At 47.9% G+C, this 23,506-nt stretch overlaps 1 protein-coding gene across 2 annotated transcripts in view; it reads right to left on the reverse strand.

The window, feature by feature from the left end:
* LOC306762691 (spectrin beta chain, non-erythrocytic 1) overlaps positions 1–23,506 on the reverse strand; it is a 147,211-nt gene that overhangs the window by 101,109 nt on the left and 22,596 nt on the right. For both annotated transcript variants that reach the window (XM_079249274.1, XM_079249275.1), the window contains exon 2: positions 12,470–12,766. In XM_079249274.1, coding sequence (XP_079105400.1) covers positions 12,470–12,620 — 151 coding nt within the window. In that variant the 5' untranslated portion in view covers positions 12,621–12,766. The remainder of the gene's footprint in view (positions 1–12,469; positions 12,767–23,506) is intronic.

Genomic DNA, 23,506 nt, shown 5'->3' on the forward strand with positions numbered 1-23,506 from the left:
CGACCACCCCCCCCCCCAAACACACCCACATAGCTGCAGCTCCGGATCCTAAAACTTCCAGACTTTCCAGGCTTCCAGCATTCCCACCTTCTGTTCACACATCCCCTCAGTTCTACTGCTCCATCCGTTCCCACTCCGTCCATCATTTTATCATTCTTCTCCATTTCTGATCCTTTCCCGGGTCGGATCGGACTGCAGAACTTGTCCACTCAGTAACAACGAGGAGGAACCAGAATCCTGGAAAGTTGCAGCTGGAAAACCGATCCATCCCATCAGCTGCAGCTCATGGAAGACAGTCAACATCCGGAATCTGGAGCAACCTGAATTCCCACCAGCAGCAGGACTCGGATCAGCTGATGAGGAACGACGGCCTGGAATGTCAGGAATCCAGTTTTCTGACCTTCAGAGGAAAGTTTTCCAACAGCGAGGAGAAAACCGATTCTGGGAATTTCACACATTTAAAGCTTCCTGTGACTAAAACTGAGATTATCATCAGCAAACCAGGAGGAGGAGGAGCGGGTCGAGCCAGAGCCGGATCGGACCGGATCAGGTCGAGCCAGAGTCGGACCGGATCAGGTTGGACCGGACCGGATCAGGTCGAGCCAGAGTCGGACCGGATCAGGTTGGACCGGATCGGATCAGGTCGGGTCAGATGAGGTCGGGTCTTAACGTGAGGGATGCTGGTCAGATCACAGCTGTATGAGAAATTCAGCCCACTGCCCCTGAGCAAGGCACTTACAAGCAGCAGATCAGTTTTTTTCTGTGGAATCTGGATCTGGATCAGGATCTGGATCAGGATCAGGATCAGGGTGTGGTTTTAGAGTTTACCAGATTAGATCAGGTCTGCTGAGTCAAACTTTTACATCATAAAACTAAATGAACCATAAAGCTGATCTGAGCTGATCCCAATCCAACAGAACCAGGATCAGAACCAGAACCAGGCTCTGGCTATGTCCCTGGGTCCAGAACCAGAACCAGGCTCTGGCTATGTCCCTGGGTCCAGAACCAGAACCAGGCTCTGGCTATGTCCCTGGGTCCAGAACCAGAACCCTTTCCTGGAGTTCACTCTTACCCTGAAGTTGTTTGAACCTTCCCTCCAGCTGGTTGTAGTTGAAGGCAGCCTGACCCGGGAACCCGGGACCGGGACTAGGGCTCCGGCCCGGGCTGCCCCCATGAGATGGGCCGGGGCCGGAAGACGGGGACAGGGGCCCGGCGTAGTCCGAGGATGGAGAGAGGGGAGACAGCGGGCCAGGGAGACCGGCGGTGGCGCTCTGAAGCTCCATGACAGAAAAACTCCAGAGGACAGAAAGAGGACTCAGACCAGACGGGTCAACATGGACCAGAAGGTCTGCCGAGAAGTTCCAGGTCCAACTGGATCAAGGAGTCTGGCAAAATCAGAAACTAGACCAGCAGAGTCTGAAACTGGACTGAGGAGACCAGCAGAGTCTGAAAACCGGACCAAAGAGTTTGGCAGAGTCTGCAACAGGATACAGATCCACGTGAAGTCCAACTGAAAACTGTTGGAGAGGAAAAAGGAGGCGTGAAGATTTAATCCTGAGTTTTACGTCCACGGCAGCGTCCTCGTCTTCACAGAGACGATGAAGGCAGCAGGACTGAGTGGGCGAGAGACACTGAAGATGAACTGCAGAGTCCTCTCTCTCTCTCTATGTGTGAGTCTGAAATCGCTGGCTCAGCAGACACACCACAGCAACATCACGCTTGTGTTTTCCCTCCATCTATCCATCCGTTAACGTCTTCAGAGATCACACCTCCCCTCCTGGCAGGATCGTACGTATCCTCTGCTCACGTGCTGCGGCCAACGAGGAGAAGAGAGATGGAGGGAGGTAGAGAATGAAAGTGTGGGTTTGTCCTTCGGTGTGCAGACACTGAAAACACCTTCAGACCAGAGCTGAGGGGGAGGGGACGGCAGTAGGAGCGGCTGCTCCTCCCAGCAGCCAATCACAAACCTCTGATTCAGAGATGATGTCATGGCTCATTTGCATAAGGGGCGCAGAAGGAGGAGGGTGAGAGAAGGACAGAAGACAACGTGAAGACTGTTTCTGCTCACTGAGGATTAAAAAGTAAAGGTTAATATTTTCTGTCGTTTCTTTGCTGCACACTTCAAGCAGAAGCCTGGAATCCACACATCCTCCTGTTCTACTTCCTGTTTACACAAATATCTAAGCAGGTCACCAAACTCGTCAGGATAATTCACCACCTGCAGGTCAACTGACACCAAAGCTTTAGATATTTAATAATGACAACATGAGACCAACAGAGTTTAATTAAATCCTTTTCGAATGGGTCTTTTTTACATATTACTTTTGTAATATAAACTATTTAACTTGCAGTAAACTAAGTTTAACTTACAGTGAAGTAGCTTAACTTGCAGTAAACTAAGTTTAACTTACAGTGAAGTAGCTTAACTTGCAGTAAACTAAGTTTAACTTACAGTGAAGTAGCTTAACTTGCAGTAAACTAAGTTTAACTTACAGTGAAGTAGCTTAACTTGCAGTAAACTAAGTTTAACTTACAGTAAACTATGTTTAACTTACAGTGAAGTAGCTTAACTTGCAGTAAACTAAGTTTAACTTACAGTGAAGTAGCTTAACTTGCAGTAAACTATGTTTGACTTATAGTAAACTATATTTAACTTGCAGTGAACTGTGTTTATTTCATGACGAACTACCTTTAACTCATGGTGAACTACATCTAACTCAGAGAATTACGTTGTAAACTTTTTTAACAAGCAGTGACTTATGTTTATTTTATTATAAACCAACTCGAAGTGAACTTGTTTAACTCCCAGTGAAGCAGGTTTAACTAGCAGTGAACTCATTTATAAACAACCATTAACTCACAGAGAACAAGTTTAACTCACAGTAAACTACATTTACCTCACAGTGAATGTATTTAACTCAGTTAAACTTATTTAACTTAGTAAACTACGTTTAACTTACAATAAACCATGTTTAACTCAGAGTGAACTAATTTAACTCCCAGTAAACTACGCTTGGCGCAGTGGTTAGCACTGTGGCCTCACAGCAAGAAGGTCGCTGGTTCGATCCTTGGCTGGTTTGGTCAGTGGCCTTTCTGTGTGGAGTTTGCATGTTCTCCCCGTGTATGCGTGGGTTCTCTCCGGGTACTCCGGCTTCCTCCCACCATCCAAAGACATGCATGTTAGGTTAATTGGTCACTCTAAAATTGTCCCTAGGAGTGTGTGTGAGCGTGAGTGTGGTTGTTCGTCTCTCTGTGTGGCCCTGCGATGGACTGGCGAGCTGTCCAGGGTGTACCCTGCCTGTCGCCCAAAGCCGGCTGGGATAGGCTCCAGCTTCCCCGCGACCCTGAATTGGAATAAGCGGTTCGGAAAATGAATGAATGAATAAACTACGCTTAACTCAGTGAACTACACTTAAGTCACAGTGAACTCGTTTAACTGGAAGCGACCTAAGTTTATTTTATGATGAACTAATTTCACTCGAAGTAGACTATGTTTAACTTACAGTGAACTACGTCTATGTCACGATGAACAACCTTTAACTCGCAGTAAACTACTTTTAACTTTCAGTGAACTCGCTTAACTTGCAGTGACCTACGTTTATTTTATGATGAACCAACTTTAACTCGCAGTTAACTAGTTTAACTCAGTGAACTACATTTAACTTGCAGTGACCTATGTTTATTTTATGATGAACTAACTTTAACTCGCAGTTAACTAGTTTAACTTAGTGAACTACATTTAACTTGCAGTGACCTACGTTTATTTTATGATGAACTAATTTTAACTCGCAGTTAACTAGTTTAACTCAGTGAACTACATTTAACTTGCAGTGACCTATGTTTATTTTATGATGAACCAACTTTAACTCGCAGTTAACTAGTTTAACTCAGTGAACTACATTTAACTTGCAGTGACCTATGTTTATTTTATGATGAACTAATTTTAACTCGCAGTTAACTAGTTTAACTCAGTGAACTACATTTAACTTGCAGTGACCTATGTTTATTTTATGATGAACTAACTTTAACTCGCAGTTAACTAGTTTAACTTAGTGAACTACATTTAACTTGCAGTGACCTACGTTTATTTTATGATGAACTAATTTCACTCGAAGTAGACTATGTTTAACTTACAGTGAACTACGTCTATGTCACGATGAACAACCTTTAACTCGCAGTAAACTACTTTTAACTTTCAGTGAACTCGCTTAACTTACAGTGACCTACGTTTATTTTATGATGAACCAACTTTAACTCGCAGTTAACTAGTTTAACTCAGTGAACTACATTTAACTTGCAGTGACCTATGTTTATTTTATGATGAACTAACTTTAACTCGCAGTTAACTAGTTTAACTTAGTGAACTACATTTAACTTGCAGTGACCTACGTTTATTTTATGATGAACTAATTTTAACTCGCAGTTAACTAGTTTAACTCAGTGAACTACATTTAACTTGCAGTGACCTATGTTTATTTTATGATGAACTAACTTTAACTCGCAGTTAACTAGTTTAACTTAGTGAACTACGTTTAACTTGCAGTGACCTATGTTTATTTTATGATGAACCAACTTTAACTCGCAGTTAACTAGTTTAACTCAGTGAACTACATTTAACTTGCAGTGACCTATGTTTATTTTATGATGAACTAACTTTAACTCGCAGTTAACTAGTTTAACTTAGTGAACTACATTTAACTTGCAGTGACCTACGTTTATTTTATGATGAACTAATTTTAACTCGCAGTTAACTAGTTTAACTCAGTGAACTACATTTAACTTGCAGTGACCTATGTTTATTTTATGATGAACCAACTTTAACTCGCAGTTAACTAGTTTAACTCAGTGAACTACATTTAACTTGCAGTGACCTACGTTTATTTTATGATGAACCAACTTTAACTCGCAGTTAACTAGTTTAACTCAGTGAACTACATTTAACTTGCAGTGACCTATGTTTATTTTATGATGAACTAACTTTAACTCGCAGTTAACTAGTTTAACTCAGTGAACTACATTTAACTTGCAGTGACCTATGTTTATTTTATGATGAACTAACTTTAACTCGCAGTTAACTAGTTTAACTCAGTGAACTACATTTAACTTGCAGTGACCTATGTTTATTTTATGATGAACTAACTTTAACTCGCAGTTAACTAGTTTAACTCAGTGAACTACGTTTAACTTGCAGTGACCTATGTTTATTTTATGATGAACTAACTTTAACTCGCAGTTAACTAGTTTAACTTTAAGTAGACTATGTTTAACTCAGTTAAGCCTGCTGTGGACCTCCCGGGAATTCTGATCAACAACTTGGCGTGTTCAGCGACCCGTTCAGCCGCTCCATCCGAGATGTTCCACCATGATTCTGCTGCTTCGCGCCGATAACTGGTGCACGTGCGCAGGCGCGGGCATGTGAGCAGCTCAGCATTCTCAGACATCCAAACATCCTGAGACAATCTCAGCTCTAATATTAGAGTCTGTTGTGGAGATCTACTTCCTGTCTGAGACCAGCACTTCCTGTTTGATCCACTGTCTGCGCACACATACACAGACACGTGCACACACATGCACGCATGCCAGAAATCTGCAGGTTTGGATAAAGGTGGAGACGCCAGACAGATTTCAAAGCTTCACTTCCTGCTTTGCTGAAGTTATGACGGCATGGAGACGAAAGGTCAAAGGTCACGACAGACAATACATGGAACAAATCTTCATGTGACCCTAAAACGACACAAAACAAGACAAATCCTCCTTTTCTACCTTCATCCAAAGACCTGGCCATCAAACCAGCAACATCATTCCAGTTTTACCAATACAGACGGAAAATAAAACTTTATTCATAAGAACTTTAGAAACAGCCAGTCCTGAATGTAGCAACCAGACAGGACATGTAGCAGCTGAGAGGTCAAAGGTCACACCACCCCAGATGAAACACCGATTCCTCCTGCAGAGCTCCACCAGAGGATGTAAACTTCATAGGCTCGAGCTTTGACCCGTCGTTAAAGATTCCTCAGATGGGCTCGGCCGATGTTTGCTGATAAAGCAGGAGCAAAGATCGGAGAAAACCCAGTGAGGACCGGGACCAGATCATGTGAGGACACATGGGTCCGCTCTGGTTCAGACATCTTTAATTATTAACTGATGACAGACACATCAGCAGAAACCTCGTGACTCAGTAACGCCGGAGATGCAGACGTGAGAAAACACAGAATATAAGGGACAAGGTTTTAGGTCTGAGTCCATCACTAGACCCAGATTTAAGGCCCGCTTGGTGGGTTTTAGGTCTGAGTCCATCACTAGACCCAGATTTAAGGCCCGCTTGGTGGGTTTTAGGTCTGAGTCCATCACTAGACCCAGATTTAAGGCCCGCTTGGTGGGTTTTAGGTCTGAGTCCATCACTAGACCCAGATTTAAGGCCCGCTTGGTGGGTTTTAGGTCTGAGTCCATCACTAGACCCAGATTTAAGGCCCACTTGGTGGGTTTTAGGTCTGAGTCCATCACTAGACCCAGATTTAAGGCCCGCTTGGTGGGTTTTAGGTGTACAGAATGAAGCTCTTGGAACCAAAGATCACGGTTTTTATTATAGTTTAACTGAAGAAAGTTTTAAGACATCCAGTCATTAATCTTCACTATGAATTTACCAAGATCCCGCAGGTCCTACCTCTCCTGGTGACATTGTCATTTAATTTAATTTTTGTCTGTTATTTATACATTTGTTTATGTTTTCTACTTTTCCTGTCTTGGTTCATATTTTCTCTCCAGATTGTTTGGTTTTTATCAGAACTGAACTCAGCTAAGAGATCAGATGCTAAAGGTTCAGAAATATTGTAATGATCTGGTCTCTTATTCTGGTCTGAGGCTGCAGAAACATCAGATCATTGAAACTGCGTCAGATTTACAGATGTGATACAATAACATCCCAAAGCAACAGCATGTGAACCAGATGTTCCCACAGAGACCTGGAAGCAGAAAAACCTCCTGAACATCTTCATCTCCAGCATCAGAAGCCTCGCTGCTTCTTCAAGCCTGACTCGGGATGCCCTGAGCAGTTAATGCCCAAACTGGAAACAGCTCCCGCCCCCCCAAGCAGCCAGAGGTCAGAGGTTAGAGGTCAGGTTCCAGCAAACAGACACCAGATGGACCAAACATTTCTGGAACAGATAGAAACATCTTTTTTGTCTATAATCTGGTCATGAGAGCGCTCAGTGTCACGCCGTCTTCCCCGCCGTCATCTGGCTTCCTCGTGGCTCAGCCCCTCAGGGCAGCTCCGCCATCAAACCAAACGCACCAATCATGGAGCCCGACCGCCATTACCGCTCACAGAGGACGCCTCGGGGGAGGAGAGACTTCCTGAAACTCTGAGAAGAGATCTGAAACTGGTTCTCTGTTGTCCCACTGCCGTTATCTGCACAAACGTCTGCTGCCGTTCCAGTCCAGAGCTGCTGCTGCATTTACGGTTCAAACATGTGTCGCCATCATGGCGAATTTCACACAGACACGCCGCCTCGCCCTCCTGACCACACAAACACATTCCGATGAGGTCAGAACATCTGCAGGGCCCAAAAACTGCCTGACCCCCCCACAGCTGGGGACAGGACGCCGAGGTGACCGCCCAAGGTTTTTACTTCTTCAAACTATTTGAAGCTAAAACAAAAGTAACCGCCCCCCACCACCCGACCCCCATCTAGCAAACCCCCTAAACCCTCCAAACCCCCCAGAAATAATCCCCCATAACCACCTAAATCTCTCTAACCCCTAAATCCCCCAATAACCAAATACCCACACAACCCCCAAACCCTTTCCGAATTCCCCCTAACTAAACTCCCCTAGAATCCCCCAGACTAACTCAGTATCCCCCTGACTAACTCAGAATCCCCCAGACTAACTCAGAATCCCCCAGACTAACTCAGAATCCCCCCAGACTAACTCAGTATCCCCCAGACTAACTCAGAATCCCCCAGACTAACTCAGTATCCCCCTGACTAACTCAGTATCCCCCAGACTAACTCAGTATCCCCCAGACTAACTCAGTATCCCCCAGACTAACTCAGTATCCCCCAGGCTAACTCAGTATCCCCCAGGCTAACTCAGAATCCCCCAGACTAACTCAGTATCCCCCAGACTAACTCAGTATCCCCCAGACTAACTCAGAATCCCCCAGACTAACTCAGAATCCCCCTGACTAACTCAGAATCCCCCAGACTAACTCAGAATCCCCCAGACTAACTCAGAATCCCCCAGACTAACTCAGTATCCCCCTGACTAACTCAGAATCCCCCAGACTAACTCAGTATCCCCCTGACTAACTCAGTATCCCCCAGACTAACTCAGTATCCCCCAGACTAACTCAGAATCCCCCAGACTAACTCAGAATCCCCCAGACTAACTCAGAATCCCCCAGACTAACTCAGTATCCCCCAGGCTAACTCAGTATCCCCCAGGCTAACTCAGAATCCCCCAGACTAACTCAGAATCCCCCAGACTAACTCAGAATCCCCCAGACTAACTCAGTATCCCCCAGACTAACTCAGTATCCCCCAGACTAACTCAGTATCCCCCAGGCTAACTCAGTATCCCCCAGGCTAACTCAGAATCCCCCAGACTAACTCAGTATCCCCCAGACTAACTCAGAATCCCCCAGACTAACTCAGTATCCCCCAGACTAACTCAGTATCCCCCAGACTAACTCAGTATCCCCCAGGCTAACTCAGTATCCCCCAGGCTAACTCAGTATCCCCCAGGCTAACTCAGAATCCCCCAGACTAACTCAGAATCCCCCAGACTAACTCAGAATCCCCCAGACTAACTCAGAATCCCCCAGACTAACTCAGTATCCCCCAGACTAACTCAGAATCCCCCTGACTAACTCAGAATCCCCCTGACTAACTCAGAATCCCCCTGACTAACTCAGTATCCCCCAGACTAACTCAGTATCCCCCAGACTAACTCAGTATCCCCCAGACTAACTCAGAATCCCCCAGACTAACTCAGTATCCCCCAGACTAACTCAGTATCCCCCAGACTAACTCAGTATCCCCCAGACTAACTCAGAATCCCCCAGACTAACTCAGAATCCCCCAGACTAACTCAGAATCCCCCAGACTAACTCAGTATCCCCCAGACTAACTCAGAATCCCCCTGACTAACTCAGAATCCCCCTGACTAACTCAGAATGCCCCAGACTAACTCAGAATGCCCCAGACTAACTCAGAATGCCCCAGACTAACTCAGAATCCCCCAGACTAACTCAGAATCCCCCTGACTAACTCAGAATGCCCCAGACTAACTCAGAATGCCCCAGACTAACTCAGAATGCCCCAGACTAACTCAGAATCCCCCAGACTAACTCAGAATCCCCCAGACTAACTCAGAATCCCCCTGACTAACTCAGAATCCCCCTGACTAACTCAGAATCCCCCAGACTAACTCAGAATCCCCCAGACTAACTCAGAATCCCCCAGACTAACTCAGAATGCCCCAGACTAACTCAGAATGCCCCAGACTAACTCAGAATCCCCCTGACTAACTCAGAATGCCCCAGACTAACTCAGAATCCCCCAGACTAACTCAGAATGCCCCAGACTAACTCAGAATCCCCCTGAATCCCTTGTCCGTTGTCCAGATGTCTGCATCACAACGATCCCACGACAGAAATGATTCTGAGATGGAAACGAAGTGAAAACAATAGAAAAAGACAGATAAGAGGAATAAAAAGAGAAAGTAGATTAATTTTCATCTGTAGAAAACAGACCGTCATGCCAGCATTCCCGGCATTCCAGCATCTGGCGCTCTGACCAGGAAGTGAAACACAACGTCCTCTCTGGGGGACTTCCACCATTCCTGCTTCTATTTTCCCAACACACCGAGGGAGTCTTCTTAAAGATCCACTTTCCGAGAAAGCCCAAGATCAATAAACTCCTAATGACTTATTCAGACTTTTTGCGGTTCCTTTCCGTGTTCTCACAGACCAGCTGGTTCTGTTTCTCCTTCTAATAAAGAACCGAGCTGCAGGAACCCAAACAGGAACAAGCAGTCCTGATCCCGACCCCAATCCTTCTACATTTCCATGAAAACAGGAACCACTTGCTGGTTTTTACTGAAACATGTTCCAGCATGAATCCAGTATATGAGTCAGACCTGGATCCAGTTCTGAGGGTCCTGGACTGCGTTCACACCAGACTGGTTGCAGTAGGTTTTCTGGGAGAGTTGCTTAGTTTCAGGTATCGGGATACGCTAAGAAATCGATTGGGATCGGAGACATGGACTCAGTCTACCTACAAACACCGGTCTCAGTCCACTTCAAGTGGACCGACTTCAGGAAGTGGATTACAAAGTAAAGTGTATTGTGGGTTCAGCGCATTGCATCATGGGTAAACACAACCAAACTGCGTCTCTCTGGACAGGAGACGACACCTGATCAACCCCGGACCACCAGGATCCAGATCCACGTTTTACTCTGATGGAAAGTTGTTCTGCAGTTTTCTTCTTCACTCGTCTTCTCCTTCAGATGCCGCTGCAGCGCCTCCTCTGGTGGAGAGACGAACAAGTCATTGAAAAGGTCCGGATCTCAGTCCAGAGCAATGTTGCACCAGCTGAACCAAGTCCCCCATCCTACCGAGAAGTCGCCTTAAGAGGATTTTTATTCCCCATCCCATTCTCAACGCTCTGAGAGAAGCTTCAGGAACTGTTCTTTTGATGATTCAGCCTTTTGTTCTGGGTTCTGGAGAGGATCCGACCCTCATCAGACCCGTTTCCACTGATCTACAGGCCAGTTCTTGGGTCATGTGACCTCAGCCTTTTCTGGCTTCTTGAAAGCCACGTTTCCATGGAGACCATTTCTGATGAGGCTTCAGCCAACAGTAGATGGATCAGCTGAAGGTCCAGGAGGTCTCTCAGGTCCTGGTTCAGGTCTACAATCCTGTTTTCTGTCTGGGTTTTGCTGCTTTTTCAGATGAAACTAAAGAAATGAGAACAAATTATGTCTCTGTGACAAAGAACCCAAGGATCCGTTTTGAACCGGTTCTTTGCCAGGTTGTCTGTTATGTGTCGACACGACTCTGCTTCTTCCCTTCTGGTCTGTGTTCCCGCAGGTGGAAACGTTTCCGTTTACAGCATCAGGATTGATTTATTGACATGAGTAATCAATCAGCTGATGGCGTTTACACTCTGCTGTCACTCATCAGGACAACGTCGGACCATCTGAGAAGGACTGCAAGTTCTCACCGCCTTTCCAGCTTCACTGTAAGCAGATCTGTCTGCGTTTCCATGGTGACCACTGGTTTTGTGTTCCGGAGGATATCATATGGAGGTGTACAATCACACACACACACACGCACACACAAACACTTTTAGGTCTCAGCATCAGTTTTCAGACTTCTGGACGAAATGATTCCATCAGTTTCTGATCACATAGTCCATCTTTCTGATCAGTCCGTCATCATGTCCACGTCTGCTGCAGCTTCACTTCCTGTGGTGGTGCAGCAGTGAAAAAGGTCCCCCTTAATCCCTTTCCTGCAGCGTCACAAAGTTTAAACCCACAGATTCAGATCAGAAAAGACATTAACTGCCATAACCCAATAGAAAAGGCATGAACTGGTTCTTCTCTATATTCATGATCTCATTTTTATTCTTTTATTCTTTATCTTTGATCTTTTCTTTCTGCTCAGATCATCATGACAAATGTTTTCATATGACATGATAATAAAAGCAGGTTTATTTAACCTTCCTGTTCATACAGTATCGTACTGAACAGCAGGAAACACAAGCTCCGCCCTCACTTTCTCACACACACACACACATATACACATACACACGTCCACACACACACTCGGGCACACACAGAGCCTCCTGCATATTTAACGTTGTAGTGAATTATTTAGTGAAGTGGGAACTACTGAAGGAGTCGGCCATCAGGTTAAAAACAGCAGCAAGAGATAAAATTACTCTAAAACACGCACCCGTTATCAACACGCACCCGTTAGCGACACGCACCCGTTAGCGACACGCACCCGTTAGCGACACGCACACGTAATCAACACGCACCCGTTAGCAACACGCACACGTAATCAACACGCACCCGTTAGCAACATGCACACGTTAGCAACATACAGATGTTTTTGTTGACTTTCTCACATTAACAGTTTAAAACCAGAAGCAGATTTTAATTCAGACTTTATCAGCTGCGATTTTTACCCAAATGTTTCACTGCCTTTTTCTCGCCATGACGACTGTCATTCATCGTCCCTGGCAACCATTCAGAACTCATTACTGGTTCTAAAAACCAGGATCACATCACTGGGTTCCTTACTCTGACTTCCTGTTAGCTTTAAGCCACCCAAGCTTTGGTTTGGATTACTACAATCCTGCTGATCCAGGATCGACCTGCCGATCCGGGATCAACCTGCCGATCCGGGATCAACCTGCCGATCCGGGATCAACCTGCACTCAGGCCACGCCCCCCTTGTACCTGCCAGGGCTTTGATCCGCGAGCGCTCGAACAGACGAGCCGAGCTGTTCTCGTTGTCCCAGTCATCAGCGTCCCAGCGGTTGTTGACGCTGCCATCGCTGTACTGCTGTTGGATCTCCATGTGGTCGAACTCCGCCGCCACCGACGTCATCTTGGCCTCGCCGCGACTCCGGCGTCGCTGCTTTTGTTACTTTGGAATCCTTCCACCTGGTACCTGATGCAGGTTTCAACGGGACCGTCAGGGACTCTGAGACCGGCTTGGCTCAGATGGGTGACCCAACAAGCTCACAAAAAAACCTGCGGATTCAAACAAAAAGACGAGTTAGTTGAACTCCTCCCATATCCATCTGATTTTCTAACTCCTCCCACATCTATTTGACGTGCCAGCTCCTCCCACATCTATCCAACGTTCCAGCTCCTCCCACATCTATTCGATTTTCTAATTCCTCCCACATCTATCCAACGTTCCAGCTCCTCCCACATCTATTCGATTTTCTAATTCCTCCCACATCTATCCAACGTTCCAGCTCCCCCCATATCTTTCTGATTTGCTAACTCCCCCCACATCTATCCAACGTTCCAGCTCCCCCCATATCTATCTGATTTTCTAACTCCCCCCACATCTATTTGACGTGCCAGCTCCTCCCACATCTATCCAACGTTCCAGCTCCTCCCACATCTATCCGACGTTCCAGCTCCTCCCACATCTATCCGACGTTCCAGCTCCCCCCATATCTATCTGATTTTCTAACTCCCCCCACATCTATTTGACGTGCCAGCTCCTCCCACATCTATCCAACGTTCCAGCTCCTCCCACATCTATCCAACGTTCCAGCTCCTCCCACATCTATCCGACATTCCAGCTCCTCCCACATCTATCCGACATTCCAGCTCCTCCCACATCTATCCGACGTTCCAGCTCCCCCCATATCTATCTGATTTTCTAACTCCCCCCACATCTATTTGACGTGCCAGCTCCTCCCACATCTATCCAACGTTCCAGCTCCTCCCACATCTGTCTGACGCTCTAGCTCCTCCCATATCTATCCGATTTTCTAACTCCTCTCACATTTATCCAACGTTCCAGCTCCTCCCACATCTATCCGACACGCTCGAGCTCCTCCCACATCTATCTGATTTTCTAGCTCCTCCCACATCTATCCAACGTTCCAGCTCCTCCCACATCTAGCCAACATTCCAGCTCCTCCCACATCTATCTGATTTTCTAGCTCCTCCCACATCTATCCAACGTTCCAGCTCCTCCCACATCTATCTGATTTTCTAGCTCCTCCCACATCTATCCAACGTTCCAGCTCCTCCCACATCTATCTGATTTTCTAGCTCCTCCCACATCTATCCAACGTTCCAGCTCCTCCCACATCTATCTGATTTTCTAGCTCCTCCCACATCTATCCAACGTTCCAGCTCCTCCTACATCTATCTGATTTTCTAGCTCCTCCCACATCTATCCAACGTTCCAGCACCTCCCACATCTATCCAACGTTCTAGCTCCTCCCACATCTATCCAACGTTCCAGCACCTCCCACATCTATCCAACGTTCCAGCTCCTCCCACATCTATCCAACGTTCCAGCTCCTCCTACATCTATCCAACGTTCTAGCTCCTCCCACATCTATCCAACGTTCTAGCTCCTCCCACATCTATCCAACGTTCCAGCACCTCCCACATCTATCCAACGTTCCAGCTCCTCCCACATCTATCCAACGTTCCAGCTCCTCCCACATCTATCCAACGTTCCAGCTCCTCCCACATCTATCCAACATTCCAGCTCCTCCCACATCTACCTGATTTTCTAACTCCTCCCACATCTATCTGATTCACTAATTCCTCCCACATCTATTTGATTTTCTAACTCCTCCCACATCTATCCAACGTTCCAGCTCCTCCCACATCTATCCAACGTTCCAGCTCCTCCCACATCTATTTGATTTTCTAACTCCTCCCACATCTATCCAACGTTCCAGCTCCTCCCACAACTGTCTGGCGTTCAAACTCGTCCGACGCGATTTCTTTTGCCCTGTAATGCTTATTATTGTGCTACTGTGATGCGTTTACTTTATGGGACGGTGGATGGAAATTTGCAACCTGCTAAATCCAGCATACAGTATTCACAACAACTTTTAAACATTCAATAACATGCAAGTAATAGTAATAATAATATGCAAGTCACTTTGGATCAAAGCGTATGCTAAGCGACAGTAGAATAGAATAGAATAGAATAGAATAGAATAATTGATGTCACATCTCCTCCTACACCATATCATGAATACTACGATGATCAGGTGTGTTGGAGCAGGAAACACCTAAAACCTGCAGGACTGCAAAGCGAGAGAACCAGAGCTGGACAACCTGTCCTTGGTTCATGATTCCCTTCCGTACTCAGATTCCTTCTCATTTCTGAGCAGGGGAGGTAACTGATATGAAGCTGGTGCAGTCTGTGAATATGACACAGAGCAGTTCTGTGTCTGTGAGCAGCAACAGTTGAAGTGAAAATAACAACTATGAACTAGAATCAGAAACATCAGTTTGTTTTCTTTCAGTCTGAAGCTGCAAACTAAAGTTATAATTACAGGTTTACTCAACGTATCGGTGCTTATTACATGGCTCTCATCGTTTCATGACTTCATCTGGAGCCCATTTCGCTAAAAGGTTTTTATTCGCTATTGATTTAAGTTCAACCCATCAGCTGGGTTTATTTTTGGATTTTATTTCCATCTCAAAGGCCATCAGTCTCCTGATCAATGTTTACCATCCTGGGTGTTAAACATCAATCTGTGAAGCACTTTAAACTTCATTACATGAAAAATGCATCTAATTTCTATATCAGGACAGAAAAAATGTGACTTCTGCAAAGTCACATGACTGATAGTCTGTTTCTTCTCTGAACTCGGTTCACCTGTAAACTGAAACAACAGCTCCCCCGGCTGGCCACACTGCGCCACTACAGCAGACTTCCCAGTCATTTCTCACGCACCGCATCGCTCACGATGTAAACAAACTAATCAATTAATTATTCAATATTACAAATTCAGAGAGAAGGAAAGAGGTTCAAACTGTTTCTTCCAGCCATTTATACATCTTTATGCAGCTAATGACCTCAAACAGGTGCTTCTGATTTAGGATAATAAGTGGAGTGGGGGTGGACTCTTTTAAGCGGACGAGCAGGTCGTTGGGGGTCAGAATTCTAGCTGATAGACAGGTGTTCAGATACTGAACATACAAAGCGGTAACATACAAAGAAATTATTATTAGAATAACCATACAAAGTGATTTCCAGGACTTCACAGTGGAGATGCACCTCAGATGAAAATTTCAGATCCTTCCTAGATTTCTAAGGGGGAGAATCTCAGGATGTTTAAATACTTATTTGCCTCACTGTGTATATATGTGAAATAAAAAAAATATTGAGCCAGAAAGACGAGTTTAAATTAGATTTGAGAGGAAATCATGACATGGAACAGAACTAAAATAAATCCCCTGAAATGAAAACTTCATACTTTATTATTCCCAGGAAGGAAAAATAACATTTTAATTATATTTTATTGAAATATTAAAAATTTATTAATTTCTTTACAGAGAACGAAATTCTCAAAATATATTTTAGCACAAGAAAAAATGTGAATATTCAGACAGATAGACGATAAACATATCATGTTCTCATAAGGAGAAGGTGAATATGGAGGAAACCTGCAGATATTCTCTGTTACAGCGACGTGTCCAGGAAGGAACCAACACTGGTTCTCTGCAGCTCCGCCCGTCTCTAGCTCCGCCCGTATCTAGCTCCGCCCATCTCTAGCTCCGCCCATCTCTAGCTCCGCCGTTGGCTCATGCGGTCTTGAAGCAGTGTACAGATAGACTGCAGTCGGAATGTGTTCATGCTGTTTCTGTGAAGCGCATGACGCTGGATTTCCTGTCAGTACCTCCTACGCTGTAACAGTTCGCTGAAGCGATCGCCCGTTACCCACCAGAACGGCTGAAAGAACCCGTTTAGACTTCTGTTCTCTCTGAATCGTTCCTTTTTCCTGCTGATTTATCAGGAATAATCTGAATGCTAGGACTGTGATGCCTAAATGAAGTATTTTAGCTGGCCAAACTGAATCTTTTAAAAGGACTCGCATGAAAACGACTCAGTGACTGAATGACTTTAAAGTCTCAGAAACTTTAATTAAAACAGTTTATTTAAACTGTTTCAACGATTTTAACAGTGTAAAAGCAGAATAAATCTGTTCTGCAGCTTTCAGCTGATGTCATGCAGAGCTGCTCTCTGATTGGCTGCTGCCTCCAGGCTCCTCCCTACCTCTGCAGGCAACGCTGAATCTCTGGCCCCGCCCACTGACGGTTAACTCACCCAATCAGAATATTTGTTGTCTGAGGAGTCTGCAGAGCGGCAACTGTTGCAGCTCACACACACACACACACTAATGTTCTGTGTGTGTGTGTGTGTGTGTGCACGTGAACGTACACGCTGCCACCCACTTACTGCTCAACAACCAGTCAGGCTGGAGCTGCTCATGTTGCTACACTAAAAATACGCCACGGCGGGACCCTGATGGCGTGGGAGCGTTTCCAGAGAGCAACACACACAACGTGCACTCATGTGGAAATAATGGAGCACGCTCACACACACACACACACACACACACACACACACACACACACACACACCAGCTGGGTTTCCATGGAGCTGAACCACTTCACAGTCAATGAAAAGAAATGGAAAATTCTTCACTTTGATGCAGAAAGTTCTGGAAATAAAAGCAGAAAACCGAAAGATGCTGAAAGTTTAAATCCTTCCTGAAAGCAAAAAGTCCTCCAGGACCACGTAACACATTTAAGTCTTCGGCCACACAAAAAGGACCCCAAACTGCTGTAACCCCTGTGTGTGTGTGTGTGTGTGTGTGTGTGTGTACCACTACACAACATTGGCTAACCCCTCCCTGTCCCTGAACGCTTACAGGAAGTCGTGTTGTTTTGACATAAGGACGCCTGCTGAACGGTGCGTTTCATGCTTTCATGGCAGCGGTCCTGACTTCATCTCCACACCGGCCTCCTGTGAACGTTTTGGGATGGGGGCGGGGTCTACGACGGCGCTGCTTTTCATTGGTCAGAATAAAAACGACACTTTCATGTCAAGTCTCCAATAAGACCTGAAAAGCAGCGGTTATCGGTGTGTCTCCATGGCAGCAGGAACCTGCCTGTAGGAACACCGGATATAAAACATCGCAACGTAATACGGACAAATTATTCCACTTTTTGTTGGATCATTTTTATTTTTAACGTTTGAAGCTGAAATCAGGATTCTGGTTGCCGCCACAATCACACGAGTAATCACATGACATCACCATGTTACGCTTGCTACTGGCCTCAAAAAATCTCCATGGTCACCGCTGGTCACCACTGGTCACCGCTAGTCTCTATGGTTACCGCTGGTCTCCATGGTTACCGTTTGTCCAGATATCACCCATCAGACCACAGACTCCACTTTAAAACCAGAACCCAAAGCAAAACCTGAACAGGTCTGTTTAGGTTCAGGACTCAGACCCAAATTGCACCGAGACTGCGTTCACACTGCAGTTCTTAAACCGGTTTCACTCCACCAGAGGAAAACGCTAAATGATCTGCTAGATGCCAGTGTGCCAGCCGATCTGGTCCCAGTGGGCAGGTTGATCTGGTCCCAGTGGGCAGGTTGATCTGGTCCCAGTGGGCAGGTTGATCTGGTCCCAGTGGGCAGGTTGATCTGGTCCCAGTGGGCAGGTTGATCTGGTCCCAGTGGGCAGGTTGATCTGGTCCCAGTGGGCAGGTTGATCTGGTCCCAGTGGGCAGGTTGATCTGGTCCCAGTGGGCAGGTTGATCTGGTCCCAGTGGGCAGGTTGATCTGGTCCCAGTGGGCAGGTTGATCTGGTCCCAGTGGGCAGATTGATCTGGTCCCAGTGGGCAGGTTGATCTGGTCCCAGTGGGCAGGTTGATCTGGTCCCAGTGGGCAGGTTGATCTGGTCCCAGTGGGCTGGTTGATCTGGTCCCAGTGGGCAGATTGATCTGGTCCCAGTGGGCAGATTGATCTGGTCCCAGTGGGCAGGTTGATCTGGTCCCAGTGGGCAGGTTGATCTGGTCCCAGTGGGCAGGTTGATCTGGTCCCAGTGGGCTGGTTGATCTGGTCCCAGTGGGCAGGTTGATCTGGTCCCAGTGGGCAGGTTGATCTGGTCCCAGTGGGCAGGTTGATCTGGTCCCAGTGGGCAGGTTGATCTGGTCCCAGTGGGCAGGTTGATCTGGTCCCAGTGGGCAGGTTGATCTGGTCCCAGTGGGCAGGTTGATCTGGTCCCAGTGGGCAGGTTGATCTGGTCCCAGTGGGCAGGTTGATCTGGTCCCAGTGGGCAGGTTGATCTGGTCCCAGTGGGCAGGTTGATCTGGTCCCAGTGGGCAGGTTGATCTGGTCCCAGTGGGCAGGTTGATCTGGTCCCAGTGGGCAGGTTCATTCCGTTTTGCAGATTCACATTTCCCAAACGAAGCAGACTTTCCGTGCAAACGGACGATGATGTGAACGTCTGAGTCTGTCCGCTGGTCTGAACCTGCCATGCAGCAGCTGAGTCACCAACATGGCAGCATGTGCACGTGGCGTTTCCAGTGTCCAGTGGATACAGAACGTCACTAAGACGTTGGGTAGACGGGACAGTAAAGCGTGGTGGACAGCAGAGAATCTCCAGGAGCGTTTTGCATTTTTCCACCAGATGGAGGCAGATGGATCTCCATACTTTGTATTTTTAGCAGCCGGACCTTTTTCCTTTTTAACTATGAATGGGTCACCATGGCAACTGAGAGCAGCAGCATCCGGAGCAGCGTGGAGACCCACGCAGGACGAGCTGCCGGCTGTACGACCATCCACAAAGCCTTATGAAGAGTCTTCACCAGGAGGAGGTGAGGGGGGGGTGCATGTGGACTGGAACCAGAGTCCTGAGCCAGCAGCTACATTACTACAGGCCTTTATTTTCCACACATAGAAAGGATTAAACACATCATCCAGACCAGAAGCAACAGTGTTGCCGTAGCAACGGGGGGGATGCCAACTCTGTTAATGTGTAAACTGGTGAAATGATAAGATTATGACTGATGTGACCACATGACGTTTGGATCAGAACTTCCTCAGGTCCTGGTGGAGTAAGTTGGTCAGGAGCCGGCGCTTTTGTCCTGGTAGATCTCTTATCCAGACAAAAAGAGAACAATCGAAGTAGCTCCCCACAGGTTGTTGTATGTCACCATGACGGTTTTTACCGGATGCTTTTGTCATGCAAACAGATATAAATATGTTTTTGTATTTAGGGTGTGTTTCTATAGGTACATATTGTGTGTCATTGCTTTACTTTTTTATGTCTATATTAACATACATATGTTGATGACCGCCTTTGTCTGATTGGCTGGACGATCAGATACAGGCGTGGCCTGAAACATCACTCGTTTTGTTAATAAACGTATCGGGAGCTACTTCTAGTTTCTCTTTGTCACCATTTTCCTTTGGATCCGGCACCTAGCTTTATCTTCAAGAAGATGTGCGTGATTTAAACTTTCTTCTAGATCTCTTATCTGTACTTATCGATACACAACCTGCTCTGGAGAGGGTTCAGCGTGCGTTACCATGGTGATTCATCCCGATAGGAGGCATAAAACCATGAAGTTGCCGCTATGTGAGAAAATCCAGCTTCCTGGTCCTCGTCTCAGCTTTAAAGTCAGAAATATGTTGGAGGTCAGTCCAACCTTTAGCGCAGTCCTCTGAAGACACAGAGAAGGATGCGTTTATGTAGGACATGGACCAGGAGCGTCATCCATCATGATCTGTCTCTGCAGCGTTATGTAGGACACGCTGCAGAGCCATGTAGGACACACCGAGACATGCGGGACACGCTGCAGAGACATGTAGGACACGCCGAGACATGCGGGACACGCTGCAGAGCCATGTAGGACACGCCGAGACATGCGGGACACGCTGCAGAGACATGTAGGACACGCCGAGACATGCGGGACACGCTGCAGAGACATGTAGGACACACCGAGACATGCGGGACACGCTGCAGAGACATGTAGGACACGCCGAGACATGCGGGACACGCTGCAGAGCCATGTAGGACACGCCGAGACATGCGGGACACGCTGCAGAGCCATGTAGGACACGCCGAGACATGCGGGACACGCTGCAGAGCCATGTAGGACACACCGAGACATGTGGGACACGCTGCAGAGACATGTAGGACACGCCGAGACATGCGGGACACGCTGCAGAGACATGTAGGACACGCCGAGACATGCGGGACACGCTGCAGAGACATGTAGGACACGCCGAGACATGCGGGACACGCTGCAGAGACATGTAGGACACGCCAAGACATGCGGGACACGCTGCAGAGACATGTAGGACACGCCGAGACATGCGGGACACGCTGCAGAGACATGTAGGACACGCCGAGACATGCGGGACACGCTGCAGAGACATGTAGGACACGCCGAGACATGCGGGACACGCTGCAGAACCATGTAGGACACGCCGAGACATGCGGGACACGCTGCAGAGCCATGTAGGACACGCCGAGACATGCGGGACACGCTGCAGAACCATGTAGGACACGCCGAGACATGCGGGACACGCTGCAGAGCCATGTAGGACACGCCAAGACATGCGGGACACGCTGCAGAGCCATGTAGGACACGCCGAGACATGCGGGACACGCTGCAGAGCCATGTAGGACACGCCGAGACATGCGGGACACGCTGCAGAGCCATGTAGGACACGCCAAGACATGCGGGACACGCTGCAGAGCCATGTAGGACACGCCGAGACATGCGGGACACGCTGCAGAGCCATGTAGGACACGCCGAGACATGCGGGACACGCTGCAGAGCCATGTAGGACACACCGAGACATGTGGGACACGCCGAGACATGCGGGACACGCCGAGACATGCGGGACACGCCGAGACATGCGGGACACGCTGCAGAGCCATGTAGGACACGCCGAGACATGCGGGACACGCTGCAGAGACATGTAGGACACGCCGAGACATGCGGGACACGCTGCAGAGACATGTAGGACACGCCGAGACATGCGGGACACGCTGCAGAGACATGTAGGACACGCCGAGACATGCGGGACACGCTGCAGAGCCATGTAGGACACGCCGAGACATGCGGGACACGCTGCAGAGCCATGTAGGACACGCCGAGACATGCGGGACACGCTGCAGAGACATGTAGGACACGCCGAGACATGCGGGACACGCTGCAGAGACATGTAGGACACGCCGAGACATGCGGGACACGCTGCAGAGCCATGTAGGACACGCCGAGACATGCGGGACACGCTGCAGAGCCATGTAGGACACGCCGAGACATGCGGGACACGCTGCAGAGACATGTAGGACACGCCGAGACATGCGGGACACGCTGCAGAGACATGTAGGACACGCCGAGACATGCGGGACACGCTGCAGAGCCATGTAGGACACGCCGAGACATGCGGGACACGCTGCAGAGACATGTAGGACACGCCGAGACATGCGGGACACGCTGCAGAGACATGTAGGACACGCCGAGACATGCGGGACACGCTGCAGAGACATGTAGGACACGCCGAGACATGCGGGACACGCTGCAGAGACATGTAGGACACGCCGAGACATGCGGGACACGCTGCAGAGCCATGTAGGACACGCCGAGACATGTGGGACACGCTGCAGAGACATGTAGGACACGCCGAGACATGCGGGACACGCTGCAGAACCATGTAGGACACGCCGAGACATGCAGGACACGCTGCAGAACCATGTAGGACACGCCGAGACATGCGGGACACGCTGCAGAGACATGTAGGACACGCCGAGACATGCGGGACACGCTGCAGAGCCATGTAGGACACGCCGAGACATGCGGGACACGCTGCAGAGACATGTAGGACACACCGAGACATGTGGGACACGCTGCAGAGCCATGTAGGACACACCGAGACATGCGGGACACGCTGCAGAGACATGTAGGACACGCCGAGACATGTGGGACACGCTGCAGAGCCATGTAGGACACGCCGAGACATGCGGGACACGCTGCAGAGCCATGTAGGACACGCCGAGACATGCGGGACACGCTGCAGAGCCATGTAGGACACGCCGAGACATGCGGGACACGCTGCAGAGCCATGTAGGACACGCCGAGACATGCGGGACACGCTGCAGAACCATGTAGTGAACCAATCACACGGTCCGGACACTTCCTGTGTAATTCCAACGTCTCCCACTCCTCCCAGCTTCACTCCGTTTCCAGTCGGACAGCTCAGGCAAACGCGGCTGCAGGTCTCCGTCTGAAAGCAGGACAGACGGCAGGACAGCGATGCTACAGGCTCTGCAGGACGCTCCTCATTTCTGTTCCCTTAAATTAGGTTATCTGATAAGCTAATGTGGTTAGCAGTTGCTATGGTTACACTGATCAATCAGAGTTGTGTGATTCTAACCTCCAGCTTCGCCTCTGCAGAAACCAGAAGCAGGACATAAAAATGGCTCCACTTCTGAGCGCTAACGGTCAGCGTGTTGATGCGACACGTCTCATCCTGCCCTGAAATACGCCCCTTCCTCTAAAGCATGTTTTGCAGATGGAGCCTTCTGTCCCACATCTGTGGCCTTCATAAAGTTATTTCAGCTCGTTTTTGTGGATACACGTCCCAATGCTGCAGTACCACCACAGTGTTGAGCCGTGAAAGGAACAAAGAAGAAGAAGCAGCTGGCATGTATTTAATGTCTTCATAGACCGTCGTCTGGTCAGCTGTTCCGCTTCTCGTGTGTCTGAGAACTGTGTTTACCGAAGGTTAGATCCTCACTGCCGTCAGTCGCACATATCAGCTAACTACTCTGCTAACGTAACGTGGCAGTATGACGGCAGCGACAATTCACGACGGGGGGAAACAGCCTTAAACCATCAACCCCTACAGGCGACACAAGGTACTACACCTCCATAAAGACCCATTAGTTTAAAAACTTCGCCGTC

The sequence above is a fragment of the Telmatherina bonti genome (genome assembly GCF_933228915.1).
Source record: "Telmatherina bonti genome assembly, chromosome: 11".
In the NCBI taxonomy this organism is placed as follows: domain Eukaryota; kingdom Metazoa; phylum Chordata; class Actinopteri; order Atheriniformes; family Telmatherinidae; genus Telmatherina; species Telmatherina bonti.